We start from the raw sequence: 18076 nt of genomic DNA on the forward strand, positions 1-18076 counted from the left end.
GTTTCGTTGCTTTTATCTAAATAAATTCAATACATGTATGTCTTTGCGTTTATGGGCGTCAAACGTAAAAACGTGTGTGCATATTTGACGTAATTCTACACGGATTTACACCGTTTGCACACCGTGTTTTACATCGCCATAAACACAAAGGATATTGAAGTCAATTCTTAAACATCTACACCTAAGACCAGCCATGTTTTATAACCGAAAGTAATCCTTTTAACGTTGTGTAAGTGTAGTTTGAATAGAGGTCTTGAAATAAGTACGAGCAGCACATGTCCACTCCACTCTTCTGTCACTTAGAGATGTGAATAATAGTGACAAATAAATTTCGCACTATTACTTACTCGATTAGTCATTTATACTGATGTTCACTTGATGCTTTAGATGAACACTCCGTCACTATTTTTCAACACCAATCATTAAATTTTGTGAATTATTTTGTTTGTGAGAGGTATTAAAATACATTCTTTGTTTTATTAATGGACCAATTAAATTTTGGAATAAAATGTTAGTCATAGCTGAATAGGATCAGCCTATTATCAGAACAGATGAAATTAGAATATATTCTTTTTAAATATTGATTTTACTTGCTTCAAGATACATCTGTTGTGATCACTTGTATCAATTCTTAATAATAATAATAATAATAATAATAATAATCGTAAGAATAATACGTTTTCGCTACTTCAGTATATTTTCCTTCCAATTTCCATGTTAAATCACATGACAATGACTTTATCGATAATACTCCTCGAGATACATTCCTCTGTATACATGCCCAGGTGAGAGGTACACACGCTGCAGCAGAAAAGTAAATTGACTCTCGTGGCTTCGTCTAAATCAGCTGTGTATGACAACACTAACCCAATAGGAACAAAAACAAAATGTTGACATTTATAACATTTAGGCCGACAACTGTCTGCAGTGGAAAGGAGATATTCATGTAGTAGGTGCCTAGTATTATATATTTAGTGATGAAATACTATATCTATTTCCAAAGGTAAAATCGATATGTCACTCGAGAGACCGGAAAACGTTGATATTTTTCAGGACGCTCGATGAGATAAACATATTATATAGCAAGAAAACACAAACATCTTTTATTCATCTGGGGAAATCATGTGTTTGAAAACAGTGTAAAAAAGGTTACAAATTACTTTCTGGAATGTACGTTCAACAGACAAGGCTGTGTACTTCGTCCGTTATTGTTTTCCCTCCATATCAATGGTGGAAATGAAGACCGAGGACCACAATATAGAATTGTTACTATTTTCCTTTGTCCCGTTAAGATCCAGGTGAGAATTGATCTTCCGCAGCCCGAGCTTGTAAGAGGCGACTAACGGGGTCGAGGGTCAGAAATTCATACACGATATCTTTTTTTAGTTCATACTTATTCGTTGACTATGTACTAGCAACTACTAACTGTTTTCAATCAGTTATCGTTGTTTATTCCAGAACGGACTCGGACCATCTTCCAGTATCTTGAATTTTACAAGTTAATTAAATTCAAGTGCTGTTAATATCGGAAACGATGGCGGTGAAATATCTGACGATGTGTTGAAATGTAAATGGGCTGATTTTGGACAAAGACAATTCAATGAAGCTGAAATATCTGAAGTATTGAGTAACATTGCGAATGAATTTCTGCTATTTGTACATTTTAATGTTAATGCTACCACTGAGAAGCTAGTGGAGCTCTTGCAACATGTGGGGAAACATCTCAAAGTTACCTGTAACAGTCGACAGGGTTTAAAACGTGTACAACCTAAATGGTTTCATCATGAATGTGAGCTTGCAAAAAGAACCAAATATTGTCGTCTAAATACGTTTCGGAGATGTCAAACAAATGATAATTAGAGTAGGTATATTCAGTCTAAGAGACACTTCCGTCCTTTGTGTAAAGAGAAGTGCCAACATTTCAACAATGCGATCACGGACGAAATTCGTACAGCAGTTGCAGATGGCGATTGTAGGAAGTTTTGGTTTAAAATAAAAGCACTACTGCAGAACCGAAATGAGAAGATACATATCTCGGCAGAGAAGTGGTTTATTTATTTTAAATATTTACTAAACCCGACTCGTAACAGCAGTGATGGGTTTGATGCAACTGTGAATGAATATATGACACATCCCGATAGTGAATGTGCTTTTTTGTAACAGTATGGATAATCTGTCAGAAATATTACCAGAGAGGAGATTGAGTATTTGTGAAAACCAAAACACAGATTCTATGCAACTTTCATAGACTTTCGTAAGGCATTTGACCCTGTTGACAGAAATAAGCTATTGTATGTACTTATTATGAAAGGTGTAAATGGGAAAATGTTTAGAATTCAAAATGATATGTATGACAAGGTCTCAGCTTGTGTTAGAATCGGAAGTTCGAAAACTGAAATATTCACAACATCATGTGGAGTACGCCAGGGATGTATGTTGAGTCCTGTTTTATTTATATTTCTTATAAATAAGCTTGTTGATGACGTGAAGAAATGTGGATTGAGAGGTGTTTTTGTCAGAGATGGACTAAACGATATCATGATGATATTATTTGCAGATGACGTAACATTGATTGACAACACTGTAATAGGCCTACAAAGAAAACTTGATGTGTTAAAAAGTTATTGTAACAAATGGGTCCGAGAAGTTAACCTGGAGAAGTTATATATTGATGTTTTCAGAAATGGCGGATACCTAAGAAATACAGAAAAATGGACTTATGGTGGTAAACATATGCAAATAGTATCCCACTATAAATATCTAGGTATTGTCTTAACACCCAGATTAAGCGTGTGAAACATTAGCACTACAAGCCAGAAAGGCTTCGTTTCCTATTATTACCTTATTAAAGGATTATCCAAACATTTCTATAAACGTAACATCTACAATATTTGACGGTTCAGAAATTTGGGGTTACACTTCTCGTGCAAATATTGAAAAAGGTTTTTACTTTTAACGATATTTATGTGTTAATAAAAAGTGTCGATCAATGCTGTACTAGGCGAAGCAGGTAGAACCTACATATGTTAATTATTTCAGTCATTGTATAAAGTATTTGTGCGGGCTGGATAGTTATCGATACCCAAAAGCATGTTATGACATGTTGAAATCACAGGATGAAAACGGCAGCCACACCTGGGTAACGCATGTTTGTTTGCTGCTACTAGAAACTGGATTTGCGTATGCTTGGATCGCACAGGAATGTGGCAGCACATCACATGTTATACAATGTTGCAAGCAAAAATATAAAGACACAGAGATTCGGAATTTTCATGCTAAAATTATTTCTTTATCATTTCTAAACCATTATTCTACATATAGGCCTGTACTCGAACCAGAGAAATATATTATGTAGTTATGTCCAAAAAAAGATCTTATCCGCATATTATTTAAATTTCGATGTTTGAGCCATAAGTTGGGTACAGTATTCAACACCTTCGTCACAATGACAAAGTCAATACTGATTTACTAAAGTGCAAGAAATGTAATCATAATTTTATAATTGAAGATGAATACCATTTCCTTTTAGTTTGTCCATTTTATATGAAAAACAGAATGCTCTACATCCCAAGCTACTATTACAAGTATCCACCACGAGCAAAATTTAATCAACTATTAGCAACAACAAATGTTAAGCTAATTTAACAATATGGCTATATACTTGAAAAGAAATCTGCCTGTATTATGTATCATGAATATTGTATTGAGATAGCATAACAGTTGTCCAACCTGTCCATGTGCAAAAGTTAAGCTCATGTATTGTACTTTTGGCAATGCGGCCTTTCATACCGAATAAACGTACTGTTATTTATTAGAATATATCAACATGCATAGAAAAACACCCAAATGCTAAAATCATATAACATAGCGCCATGACGAGTTATTACATTAAATGAATATGGAATTAGTCATGCAAACAAATGTGAGTGAGATACATTTGGCATGGCCTATCATGGTGTGGAAAACATCAATAACTCCGGACATAAAATGTCACGTCAGCATATAAAATGTTCAAGCTCGCTGATTCCGATGGACTACATCAAATATTTTATGTTGGTGTTCTCTTTCAGTCATGGCAGTAGTGACCAAGTCACATTGGATTGCGCAGTACGTCGGAATGCCACCCCCAAAGGTGCGACTACAAGACAAGTCGGCGAAAGAACAAGAAGTATGTATGTTATACCTGTTAAAGTCACCAAAATACTGTCAGCTGGTAGGCATACTTCTTAGCCAAAAATTCTAACAAAGCGAAAGCCCCACATCACATTCCAATTCAAACCAATAAGTAAGTTTTTAAAACGGAGGGTGTAAAAAATATTAAAATGCGTGGGGGAGGAGGGGGAGAGGGGTGCCTTAATATGCTGCATCAAAAGGCGATGTACCCCGCGAATGCACTCTGTATTTGAATTAAGAGTCGTGTTGTGTACCTAGTCTTTCAATTTACATATATGTTCAATTGGTAATGCTTATATTACAGACAAGCCCGTCTTATATTAAGGCAGAATTCCAGAAGAGGAAGCAACTCTACCAAAGCGGATGTCTGAATACACCCCGAGGGAAGGTTGCACCGCTCTTAGCACATCTGCCCAGTCGATTGGCTGTTTGTCTGACACCAAAGGTTGGCTGCACTTTCTGGACCCGGATTATGATGTTTCTGAATGGCAATTACACCAATCAGCACGTGAAGTCCCCGTTTGACATAGATAGATATTCTGCCCATTATGATAACAAAGGAGTTAAATTCAAATATTCGTTTAAGGAAAAAAATATTATCGAAATGGGATCTGATTTAACGAAGGTCCTTTTTGTCCGTGACCCTTATGCCAGACTGTGGTCTGCTTACTTAGACAAGATATTCCTCCCTGACTATTGGCATTGGCTTAGAATGCGTCTCAGAATTGAATGCCCTAAGAATATAACATTTGAACAATTTCTTCAAATTGTTACATTAGACAATGATGTTCACTGGGAACCATTGAGTCATCTTTGCGACCCTTGCTCCTTTCAACCAGCATATATCGGAAGGCTGGAGACGTTCTCCAGAGATGCAGCGTATATCCTGAATAACACAGGACTCGGGCATCTGCTGATGGACAAGAGCAGCTACACATCTCATGTCCAGGATGAGCTTTCACTCTTAATTCACTACAATTTCAAACTTTATGAAAAGCGGAAGATAACAACGTTGTGCTTGTCACCTATAGATCTGGCAGAGCGTCTCTGGGTCGTCTTTCAGTATAACGGGTATTTTTCTCTGTCGGATACATTTTCCAGAAATATTTTAAAACAAAAATTGCATGGACAGTCTGTCACCGCATCAAGGGATATAGTTACTGAATTCTTCGTATCCTATTTCAACAGTCAGCCTCATTCTGAAATACTGTCGCGGTGGCATGAGCAAAGAAACAATGCATTGCAAGATGCGTACAGAAATATACCACATGCCCTTCTTAATACAATTGCTGATAAATATGTAAATGACTTCATTCTTTTTGATTATGAACAATATCCTAGTAAGTATTTTAAAAACTGAATTTAAGATAGGGTTCGGTTTCCCTGTGTTGCTCTTTACGATGTTCATACTAGCTTAGGCTACCTATGGGTACAACACAGGTCCACAGCAACCGATGCTTGTCATGAAGAGAGACTAAACGGATCGGATGGTCAGGCTCGATGACTTGGTTGCATGTCCATGTATCCTGAAGGTGTCGGTCTAGTCCAGGATCGATGATTTCTGTATGGGGGATTCATTGTTATTTTCCACTCCCATGATTGTCCATGTGGAATATATTTCACTCACCATGATTGTCCATGTGGAATATATTTCACTCACCATGATTGTCCATGTGGAATATATTTCACTCACCATGATTGTCCATGTGGAATATTTTCCACTCCCATGATTGCCCATGTGGAATATATTTCACTCACCATGATTGTCCATGTGGAATATATTTCACTCACCATGATTGTCCATGTGGAATATATTTCACTCACCATGATTGTCCATGTGGAATATATTTCACTCACCATGATTGTCCATGTGGAATATATTTCACTCACCATGATTGTCCATGTGGAATATATTTCACTCACCTTGATTAGCCATGTGGAATATATATATTTCACTCACCATGTTTGGCCATGTGGAATATATTTCACTCACCATGATTGTCCATGTGGAATATATTTCACTCACCATGGTTGGCCATGTGGAATATATTTCACTCACCATGATTGGCCATGTGGAATATATTTCACTCACCATGATTGTCCATGTGGAATATATTTCACTCACCATGATTGGCCATGTGGAATATATTTCACTCACCATGATTGGCCATGTGGAATATATTTCACTCACCATGATTGGCCATGTGGAATATATTTCACTCACCATGATTGGCCATGTGGAATATATTTCACTCACTATGATTGTCCATGTGGAATATATTTCACTCACCATGATTGGCCATGTGGAATATATTTCACTCACCATGATTGTCCATGTGGAATATATTTCCACTCCCATGATTGCCCATGTGGAATATATTTCACTCACCATGATTGTCCATGTGGAATATATTTCACTCACCTTGATTGGCCATGTGGAATATATACATTTCACTCACCGTGTTTGGCCATGTGGAATATATTTCACTCACCATGATTGTCCATGTGGAATATATTTCACTCACCATGGTTGGCCATGTGGAATATATTTCACTCACCATGATTGGCCATGTGGAATATATTTCACTCACCATGATTGTCCATGTGGAATATATTTCACTCACCATGATTGGCCATGTGGAATATATTTCACTCACCATGATTGGCCATGTGGAATATATTTCACTCACCATGATTGTCCATGTGGAATATATTTCACTCACCATGATTGTCCATGTGGAATATATTTCACTCACCATGATTGTCCATGTGGAATATATTTCACTCACTATGATTGTCCATGTGGAATATATTTCACTCACCATGATTGGCCATGTGGAATATATTTCACTCACCATGTTTGGCCATGTGGAATATATTTCACTCACCATGTTTGGCCATGTGGAATATATTTCACTCACCATGTTTGGCCATGTGGAATATATTTCACTCACCATGGTTTGTATCAACTATTCCAGATTCATTTCATATTAATATTCAGATAACTTGTCGGGACACTGTGTTTGGCACAGCTGTTTCATAGTTTTATTAGTTTATATGCCTGTTGAAATCATTAAACAAATACGTGTGAATTTCAAACAGATACCACTTACGAATTTCTAACATCTCAGAATATTTTTATTTTACTTTTGAAGACCAAATCACAGACAAAATGATGTTACCAAGATATCTTGTAGAAATTGATATCGGATTTCAAGAATGGCTGCTTTACGTTTGTGCTGACATGACATAATCCTCGAGTTGTGATATCATGTATTCTTTACCGTTAGTTCTGTTGAAATAAAGGTTATCTGAAACTGCTCTCTGTAATTCAGGTTTATGTTTAACATGGAAGCTACCATGGACCAAAACAGCAATTTGTTTGGGAAAGATAACGTTTTCACTAAACATACAAAAACACAAATGATTTATAATTTCGATGCATTTAGTTAAATCATACATGCATTATACTGGAACAGTGTGAGTGAGTGAGTTTGATTTTACGCCTCTTTTAGCAATATTCCAGCAATATCACGGCGGTGGACACCAGAAATGGGCTTCACACATTGTACCCATGTCGGGAATCGAACTCCTTGTTATACAGAGTGCCGTTCTACAAAGCTATGATAGCTAAGGTGGTCGTAATTCCCATACCTTAACATAGATTCACGACAATCGTAGAGCTAAGGTTGTTTTGTACAACGGTACCCTGGTTAAAACAAATGTAACTTTCAGTGGTGAAATATGACGAGTGAGTAAGTGAGTGAGTGAGTGAGTGAGGTTTTACCGCGCCTTAACCACTAGGCTACCCTACCGCCCCTTATAGTGGAACAATTATGTATGCTCAGTTCATAATGTCTCAAATTGAAAGGTACCACTGAACATAATTATTAATTGTATATGTATGTGGGGAGTGAGTGAGTGAGTTAGGATTTATATTCACATCAGCAGTAGTTCATCCATATCGTGACTATCAAAAGTTATACATAATATATACATTTAAAAAATAAAAGCCTGTCAACGAAGGACAGTAAAAGAACTAGAATATCACAGATTTGTATTTAAAACTAGAATACAACCATTAAAAGATTTCACTATATGTAACGATACAATATAAAAAAGGTAGATCGCCAGCAAGTGAAGGTAGATCACCTCACTAGGATGTGAGGAAGATCGATAGATAGATAGATAGATAGATAGATAGATAGATAGATAGATAGATGAAAAAGGTTATAGATCGCCAGCAAGTGAAGGTAGATCACCTCACTAGGATGTGAGGAAGATAGATAGGTAGATAGACAGATAGATAGACAGATAAAAAAGGTTATAGATCGCCAGCAAGTGAAGGTAGATCACCTCACTAGGATGTGAGGAAGATAGATAGGTAGATAGACAGATAGATAGACAGATAAAAAAGGTTATAGATCGCCAGCAAGTGAAGGTAGATCACCTCACTAGGATGTGAGATAGATAGATAGATAGATAGATAGATAGATAGATAGATAGATAGATAGATAGATAGATAGATAGATAGATAAAAAAGGTTATAGATCGCCAGCAAGTGAAGGTAGATCGACCCAACTAGGATGTGAGGAAGATAGATAGATAGATAGATAGATAGATAGATAGATAGATAGATAGATAGATAGATAAAAAAGGTTATAGATCGCCAGCAAGTGAAGGTAGATCACCTCACTAGGATGTGAGGAAGATAGATAGATAGATAGATAGATAGATAGATAGATAGATAGATAAAAAAGGTTATAGATCGCCAGCAAGTGAAGGTAGATCACCTCACTAGGATGTGAGGAAGATAGATAGATAGATAGATAGATAGATAGATAGATAGATAGATAAAAAAGGTTATAGATCGCCAGCAAGTGAATGTAGATCGACCCAACTAGGATGTGAGGAAGATAGATAGATAGATAGATAGATAGATAGATAGATAGATGAAAAAGGTTATAGATCGCCAGCAAGTGAAGGTAGATCACCTCACTAGGATGTGAGGAAGATAGATAGGTAGATAGACAGATAGATAGACAGATAAAAAAGGTTATAGATCGCCAGCAAGTGAAGGTAGATCACCTCACTAGGATGTGAGGAAGATAGATAGGTAGATAGACAGATAGATAGACAGATAAAAAAGGTTATAGATCGCCAGCAAGTGAAGGTAGATCGACCCAACTAGGATGTGAGGAAGATAGATAGATAGATAGATAGATAGATAGATAGATAGATAGATAGATAGATAGATAGATAGATAGATAGATAGATAGATAGATAGATAGATAAAAAAGGTTATAGATCGCCAGCAAGTGAAGGTAGATCACCTCACTAGGATGTGAGGAAGATAGATAGATAGATAGATAGATAGATAGATAGATAGATAGATAGATAAAAAAGGTTATAGATCGCCAGCAAGTGAAGGTAGATCACCTCACTAGGATGTGAGGAAGATAGATAGATAGATAGATAGATAGATAGATAGATAGATAAAAAAGGTTATAGATCGCCAGCAAGTGAATGTAGATCGACCCAACTAGGATGTGAGGAAGATAGATAGATAGATAGATAGATAGATAGATAGATAGATAGATAGATAGATAGATAGATAGATAGATAGATAGATAGATAGATAGATAGATAAAAAAGGTTATAGATCGCCAGCAAGTGAAGGTAGATCACCTCACTAGGATGTGAGGAAGATAGATAGATAGATAGATAGATAGATAGATAGATAGATAGATAGATAGATAGATAGATAGATAGATAGATAGATAGATAGATAGATAGATAGATAGATAGATAGATAGATAGATAAAAAAGGTTATAGATCGCCAGCAAGTGAAGGTAGATCACCTCACTAGGATGTGAGGAAGATAGATAGATAGATAGATAGATAGATAGATAGATAGATAGATAGATAGATAGATAGATAGATAGATAGATAGATAGATAGATAAAAAAGGTTATAGATCGCCAGCAAGTGAAGGTAGATCACCTCACTAGGATGTGAGGAAGATAGATAGACAATGTAAAGGAGGCTGAAAAGCTCTGAGACTGACTATGATGGACAGCGTTAATGGAAGTGGTAATTATGTTTAATTATGTTAATTATGTAATTACCTAATGTCCCCCGGGGTTCACACATTTCTGCCAACGATGCTGGGCTGCTTGGATCTCACTGATGTAGAAAGCTTCACCCTGGCGGTGAAAAAAACTTCTCCCCAGCAGAAACGATGTCATTATCATTTTGCACAATGCTTGCCGGTCAGTTCTGTCTTCAGACAGTCTTGCAATGCAGCCATGACCACTACAGACTAGTTCACATGTACATATGCCCGGTAGAGCAACTCTCCTGAAGTGAGTCCACAAGTAAGATTACTTTGGTATCCTGGGAAACCGAAGCCATCACCTTGTCAGCTGATGGAACAGATTTTACCTTCGGAGGAGGACGTTAGATTTGTTCCACTACTTGTCTCTGGCTGATAGTGGTGAACCCAGGCTCATCCATAGATACAAATCTCTCCACATAATCAGCTAGGACTGCTTTAGAACGACGTAAATATTCTTGAAAGACGATAAACCTGGAGCGTTTCTGATCAGGAGTCAGAAGCCTTGGGGCCAGTGCTGAAACCTTTGCCATGCCCAGTTTATTCCTCAGAATGTTCTCAACTCACTCGTGAGAGATGCCTACTGTATTGGGTGAGTGCGTGAGTATGGTTTTACGCCGCTTTTAGTAATATTCCAGCAATATCACGGCGTAGGACACCAGAAATGGGCTTCACACCTTGTACCCATGTCGGGAATCGAGCCCGGGTCTTCGGCGTGACGAGCGAACGCTTTAACCACTAGGCCGTTGGCTATAAGTGACGGGTGGTAAGTCGTAGTCTGTAATCATTTCCTGTACGTCAGGGGCGAATCTAGCTTTGGTCACAGAAAAGCAATTTCTTACACCTAAAAGCAAGCACCTGTTTACACCTAAAAATGTACAATTTTCTTTTAAAATAAGAAAACCATCTGTGCAGTAATTTAAACTCTACACGGTCGAACTTGATATTTATTGTCTAACTTGAAGATGGAATCTTACGCACTTAAATTTTAAAAATACGAATAAGCAACCATCACATAATACGAATTAACATGTGAAAACACATAAAAGTAATAAAATCGATTCGTTTTAATTTTCAAATTTCATTTGTCATCATAGATGTTTCTTGAATGAAAGTCGAAAATATCCTTGTGAAACAAGCATATATATTATTAATAAGAAATTATAATAAATAACCAATATTTGTTACAAACCCAATTTAACATAAACAGTCCCAAAAAGCAGGAAACAGCGTTTAAGAGCATTTAAAAAAATTAATGCCTGAGCAGGGCTGTTAAAAAATGGTTTTGATTACAAAAAGTTAGCCTAGTTACACCCCTGTACTTTATCTACAATTTAATTTGTGGTGGCAGTTGAAGATCTTTTGGCTCATCCGCGAGGCTCTCCCTCCTCTTCTTGAACTCTGCTGCCTACCTCTTAAGTGAGTGAGTGAGTATCGTTTTATGCCGCTTTCAACAATATTCCAGCAAAATCATGGCGGGGGACACCAGAAATGGGCTTCACACATTGTACCCATGTCGGGAATCGAACCCGGGTCTTCGGTGTGACGAGCGAACGCTTTAACCACTAGGCTACCCGACCGCCCCGACCGCCCCGACCGCCCCGCCCACCTCTTAACAGCGGCAAAGGAAGCAACATCAACCCCTAAAATTGAACCATGTCCGAATGTTCCCCGACGGTGTGGATCGGGGGTCACAAAATCAAACACTGGATTGGCTTTGACTTGTTTTTTTATACAGGCAGCCGTCATGTACCTGGGATAATGCTGGAACGTGAGCTATTAAACAAAACAAACCACACACCTCAGTGCCTTAGGCCGTTGGGTTCACTTTTACAAATACACGTTTCCTAAAATCGAGGATTTCGATTATACCTACACGAAGTTGCATACCATATACCACCTTGCAAGCGAAGAGTGAGTGAGTGAGTTATGTTTAACGCCGCTTTTAACAGTAGTCAAGTTATATCACGGCGTGTCAGCATAATATGGGAGGAAAGCGCGAAGTGATGCAGGTCTTAGACGTTTACCACTTCGATGAATCCCAAGAGCACGGCGATGGTGCTGACAAACCTAGAAACATAATCGGGGCGAACCGGGATTCGAACCCACAATCATAAGTTTCCGGCGTACCCAAGGGACGCAACTCTGCACAGCGAATCGCGGCGCCTTAGATTACTGGGCCACCCGTGTCCCTGACGTCGTCATGAACAGCGACCCCAAATATGGTAATACTTCAAAGAAAGCAGACACACAGGGCCGGGGATTTGGTTGAAATCTTGCTTCATGTTGGTTGACTTGTTCCATTGACGTGTTCAGTGTTTGCGAAGAGACCATGCTACGTGGCGACACATGAAAGGTTGTCGCAAAAGATTGAAGATGACGTCATCCATTATTCATGACGTCACAAACCATTTTATGTGACGCTCCAACACTGTACAAATTCAGCTGATGATTCACTTGAGATTAGGTACTTCTACATGTTCTAAAAGAAACACTATTGTTAAATACAGAGTAGAAGGCCGTTGAATATAGGTTTTGTCAAGGAATATGTTATGATAATACATTGATCAGACGAATGACCAAACATTATGTTATTTTCAATAGCATAGCATCTACACCACATTATATGATGCACGGGTACATTTTGTACGCTGGTAAAGTATAGGGAGGTTTTATTTTCCCAAATAAGACCTGCTTTGAGGTTTTACTTTTGGACTATTCCAATTAGTTCGCACGGTGTGCGCACTAATGTGTCGCTGGTGTGTCCCCATGGTCTGTCGAGCAGTTTCCGCAGAAGTAACAGCGATTTTGAAGATGCTATCGCACAATCTGACGATCCTGACGTCGGGTGGTGACCCTTGGTCTTCCACTACGTGGTCGGCCATCTGTAGTGTTGGTGGTCTGGTACCGTTTCTGGAGCCTGTATATGGTCCTTACGTGGACTTGAAATGCATTGGCTACTTGCCAGTCGTCCAGGACCTTGGTGTCGCTGATTTCTTGTCAATCTTGGCATGTTGTAGCAATTCAATAACGAATGAATGTTATCCGATCTGGGTGGATTTTTATAGGGCAAGAAATGAGGGAACGCATGTGCATTGATGGAGTGTGTGATGCCACTCATTTGATCGGGGTAATTTTACCATATACGTCAGTCTGTTAACGAAGTATTTAATTAACATTTTGAGAAATATCTGTGATATGTTTGACTTGAGTGAAACATCATTAGGTAAAAAGTGTTTCCTACAAATTTGCAATCTTCAGGTACGAGTACGTGTGCGTGAAGTATATCTGCTACCTTGTGTTCTTTCTCAACATCAGTTCTCGATAAAGCCTAGGAGATGGTTAATCGTGATTCTCCTGAGGTGTGTACAAGTAGGTTGGATGGCATTTATTTACTTATGTATCTAAACTAAACTGTTTGTTTGTTGTTTAACGCCGTACATAGCAATATTCCAGCGATATGACGGCGGTCTGTAAATAATCAAGTCTGGACCAGACTGTCGAGTGATTGACATCAATTTGGATACGAAGACATGCATCAACCAAGTCACGGCTGTTCCGTGTAGAAGGGTCAGGGGTTCTGTCAAAGTGGCTGCCGATTTATTTTCTAAAATCTACGAACCGAAAAGCACAAACGAGTTCAGATTGTTCCATGCCGCTATATCTTAACACTAGTATCCTCAAGGCTAGTCTGCCACCCGCGAGCTGTTAACGTCGGATAATATAAAAAGCAGCAACTTTTTTAAAGAAGCTTGAAGTTCATGCAAGGAAGGACGTCACCTGCATCTCATATCCTTTTGTCAAACCAACGTGTCTTCTTTTATAGGCATCCGTGTGGGGAGCAACAGCACAAGCTGGGTTCACAAGTGCGTGTTTCTTCTCATTCTGATGTGGGAGATTAGTATTCCCATCTTCATCAACACCAGTATTCCCATCTTCATCAACAACAACGCTGAAAATTGTGTATTAATTACCTTGTTTCCAAATTAAGTCTACTGGACACTTATTTATACATGTTTATTTGTTGTTTAACGCCGCACTCAGCAATATTCCAGCCATATGATGGCGGTCTGAAAATAATCGAATCTGGACAAGACAATCCAATGATTGACATTGATCTACGCAATAGGGATACGATGACATCCATCATCATCCAATTCAGCGAGCCTGACCACCCGATCCCGTCAGCCGCCTCTTACGACAACCATAGTCGCCTTATACGACAAGAAGGGGTTGATGAAGGCCTATTCTTCGCGGGTTATTTATAGATGTATATAGTCTAAAACGTACAAGTAATGGTGAGTGAGTGAGTGTTGCTTAATGTCAGAGTCGTCAATATCCCAGCTTCATCATGGCGGCGGGTAAGTAATTGCATTGAATTGACCAGACAACCAGGTGACGGAAAGGGAACGATTAATCCACTCCATGGAGGTTTGGGGTCACGAGGCCTGAACACCGATCCCAAGGTTAAGTCCGCTCTTACAACAAGCATGGCCCTCCGGCAGTAGCAGATAAATTAATTCATTTATTTAAATGTACTGCCCTTGAAAAGGAGAGAAAACAGAATACAATGTATTTATGACATGTATTATATATGGCCTAATTTATATAAATTCTTATGCTCGAACGGACCAACATATGCATCAAAATATATCCAGACTGTTTTATACGTGGTAAGCAAACTTGAAATTCTGTGATTAGACTCTCAATCGTAACCATCTTGTCATAGGCTCTAATTATGTTAATGTGTACATTGTATTATGGGCTCTTATACCACTGTGGATGGTTATGAGAAATGAAGATTGATGGGACCTGTTCTCACCTGGTCTAAGATGGGGTATATAAACTTCAATGGTGAAAGAAATTCTTCGTGTGTTGTGTCCCTCCATCACCCGTAAGTACATGCAAACACTTCCCAGTGTTGTTGCCATTTTTATGCAATGAATCAAAACACTGCCTGGTTCCAGCCAAAGGGAAAACAGCAAGTCCTCCAACCAATGAGCGCTCAGATTACATGCAACATTCCCTGTGCCTCAGCCTTGCGGCCATCAACATATCGACATATTTTTTTTCAATATCAGACAGATTTTAAATTGGGTTCGCACAATATACATGCACGGAGAAGGGACCATGCTCATAACGTCAATCACTGGGTTATGTGGTCCAGACTCAGTTATTTACACACCGAGGTCATATAGCTAGAATATTGCTGAGTGCGGCGTTAAATAACAAACAAACAAATATTTGACTTCAATATGTTATTAAAGGTTTGTTGTTTATGTGTTTCAAGTCCTCATATGTGTTCTACGTTCTCCATGTTTTCCATTTAATTCAATTCCATACTAGTTTTAGATATTTTTCTGTGATAAGTCTAGTTATTTTACTGTCCTTCGTGGCAGGTTTTTATGTAAGTCCAAATGTATTTATTATGTTCAACCTTTGATGGTCTCGATATGGCTGAATTATTGTCGATGTGACTTAAACTGTTAACTCACAGTCCATCTACTCCATGTGTTCCACAGCACAGCCACGTACGTCGACAGCCAAAACACCTACGTCTGGACCCCGCATGGTGACCACGACAGGCCGACAGGGTACCACCAGAAGGTTTTCCATCTAGTCCAGGACAGAGGAAGGCGTGCCTGAGTTTAAGCTGTCACGATGTTTCACAGTGTCGTTGCTGTTAACCAATAGCGTTAGTTTAGAGCTGTCAAACCAAAAAAGTTCAAAGGATTATATTCCAGCCGAGATCTTTGGATCCTGGCACGGCTATAGGTTCTGGTGTACCGTTATACACAGACACACAACACACCCACTACTTCTGGTGTACCGTTATAAACAGACACGATACTACCACTGCTTCTGATGTACCGTTATAAACAGACACACAACACACCAACTACTTCCGATGTACCGTTATACACAGACACACAACACACCAACTACTTCTGATGTACCGTTATAAACAGACACACAACACACCCACTACTTCTGATGTACCGTTATAAACAGACACGATACACACTCTACTTCTGATGTACCGTTATAAACAGACACACAACACACCAACTACTTCCGATGTACCGTTATACACAGACACACAACACACCAACTACTTCTGATGTACCGTTATAAACAGACACACAACACACCCACTGCTTCTGATGTACCGTTATAAACAGACACGATACACACACTACTTCCGATGTACCGTTATACGCAGACACACAACACACCCACTACTTCTGATGTACCGTTATACACAGACACACAACACACCCACTACTTCTGATGTACCGTTATAAACAGACACGATACACACACTACTTCCGATGTACCGTTATACACAGACACACAACACACCAACTACTTCTGATGTACCGTTATACACAGACACACAATACACCCACTACTTCTGATGTACCGTTATACACAGACACGATACACACACTACTTCCGATGTACCGTTATACGCAGACACACAACACACCCACTACTTCTGATGTACCGTTATAAACAGACACGATACACACCCACTACTTCTGATGTACCGTTATAAACAGACACGATACACACACTACTTCCGATGTACCGTTATACACAGACACACAACACACCCACTACTTCTGATGTACCGTTATACACAGACACACAACACACCAACTACTTCTGATGTACCGTTATACACAGACACACAACACACCAACTACTTCTGATGTACCGTTATAAACAGACACGATACACACACTACTTCCGATGTACCGTTATACACAGACACACAACACACCCACTACTTCTGATGTACCGTTATAAACAGACACGATACACACACTACTTCTGATGTACCGTTATACGCAGACACATCAAGCATGGTGGTGGTAATTTGTTGTTTTTTTCGCTTAGTCTCATAATTTGCGCGTCGATTATCTGTACCTTTTCTCCCAATACCGATATTCATTTCTCTCCCAATTTTGGATGCGATCGTTCGGCCATCGGGTTTATCTACCTGCCACAGCTACATCTACGGGCAACAACTCACAAGTCATCTCCTGCTCAGAAATAACGTCCTCCAAGCGAGCGCATGTTCGAATCTCCAGAAATGATAAAACAGGGGCGAGAATATCTTTACTCATATGTTATATTTAGGAGATAAGCCTCCCGCCACAACACTCCTGACTACACGATATTTGTGAATGTATGGGGCGGTCGGGTAGCCTAGTGGTTAAAGCGTTCGCGCGTCACAGTGAAGACCCGGGTTCGATTCCCACATGGGTACAATGTGTGAAGCCTATTTCTGGTGTCCCCCGTCGTGATATTGCTGGAATATTGCTAAAAGCGGCGTAAAATCATACTCATAAATTGAGGTAATTGATTGGCAGGTTGCTTAAACCTGCGACAAAACAAAGCCCTATTGTTATTTCCTTTAAAAAGTAAAGCTGTTAATCACTTTTCACCTCAAGAGTGCAAAGAACCAGTCATTGACATGTAATTTATTTATTTATAATTTTTCGCTCGTGTATTGAGCGTTGATGTTATGTGTGGAATATAATTTAACGTTCGGTTTTTGGTGATTTAATTAAATTTATTTGTTCATTAATTATCTTTTGGGGCAAACGAATTAATTATTAACATTTCACGAACTACTGGTATCATCACCATTCGATAGTGATTCATAAACACATGCTTGTTTTCTAGTCGGCATCGTACAAAGGACTCCGCTCCTAGTTTCCTATGATTCTGTAAACGGTCTTGTCGCTTCTATTCGAAGTAAAATTGTAGTTTTATTG

The 18076-nt window shown here is 38.8% G+C and overlaps 1 protein-coding gene across 1 annotated transcript in view; it reads left to right on the forward strand.

Annotated features, from left to right (window-relative positions):
- The window catches only part of LOC139459301 (carbohydrate sulfotransferase 10-like), a 43355-nt gene extending 37618 nt beyond the window's left edge, over positions 1 to 5737 (forward strand). The window contains exons 3-4 of the mRNA XM_071240756.1: positions 4071 to 4168; positions 4478 to 5737. Of these exons, the coding sequence (XP_071096857.1) occupies positions 4071 to 4168; positions 4478 to 5533 (1154 nt within the window). The 3' untranslated portion in view covers positions 5534 to 5737. The remainder of the gene's footprint in view (positions 1 to 4070; positions 4169 to 4477) is intronic.
- Positions 5738 to 18076: the final 12339 nt, after the last annotated feature.

Source organism: Haliotis cracherodii, unplaced genomic scaffold, assembly GCF_022045235.1.
Source record: "Haliotis cracherodii isolate W230 unplaced genomic scaffold, xgHalCrac1.p SCAF_13, whole genome shotgun sequence".
Classification (NCBI taxonomy): domain Eukaryota; kingdom Metazoa; phylum Mollusca; class Gastropoda; order Lepetellida; family Haliotidae; genus Haliotis; species Haliotis cracherodii.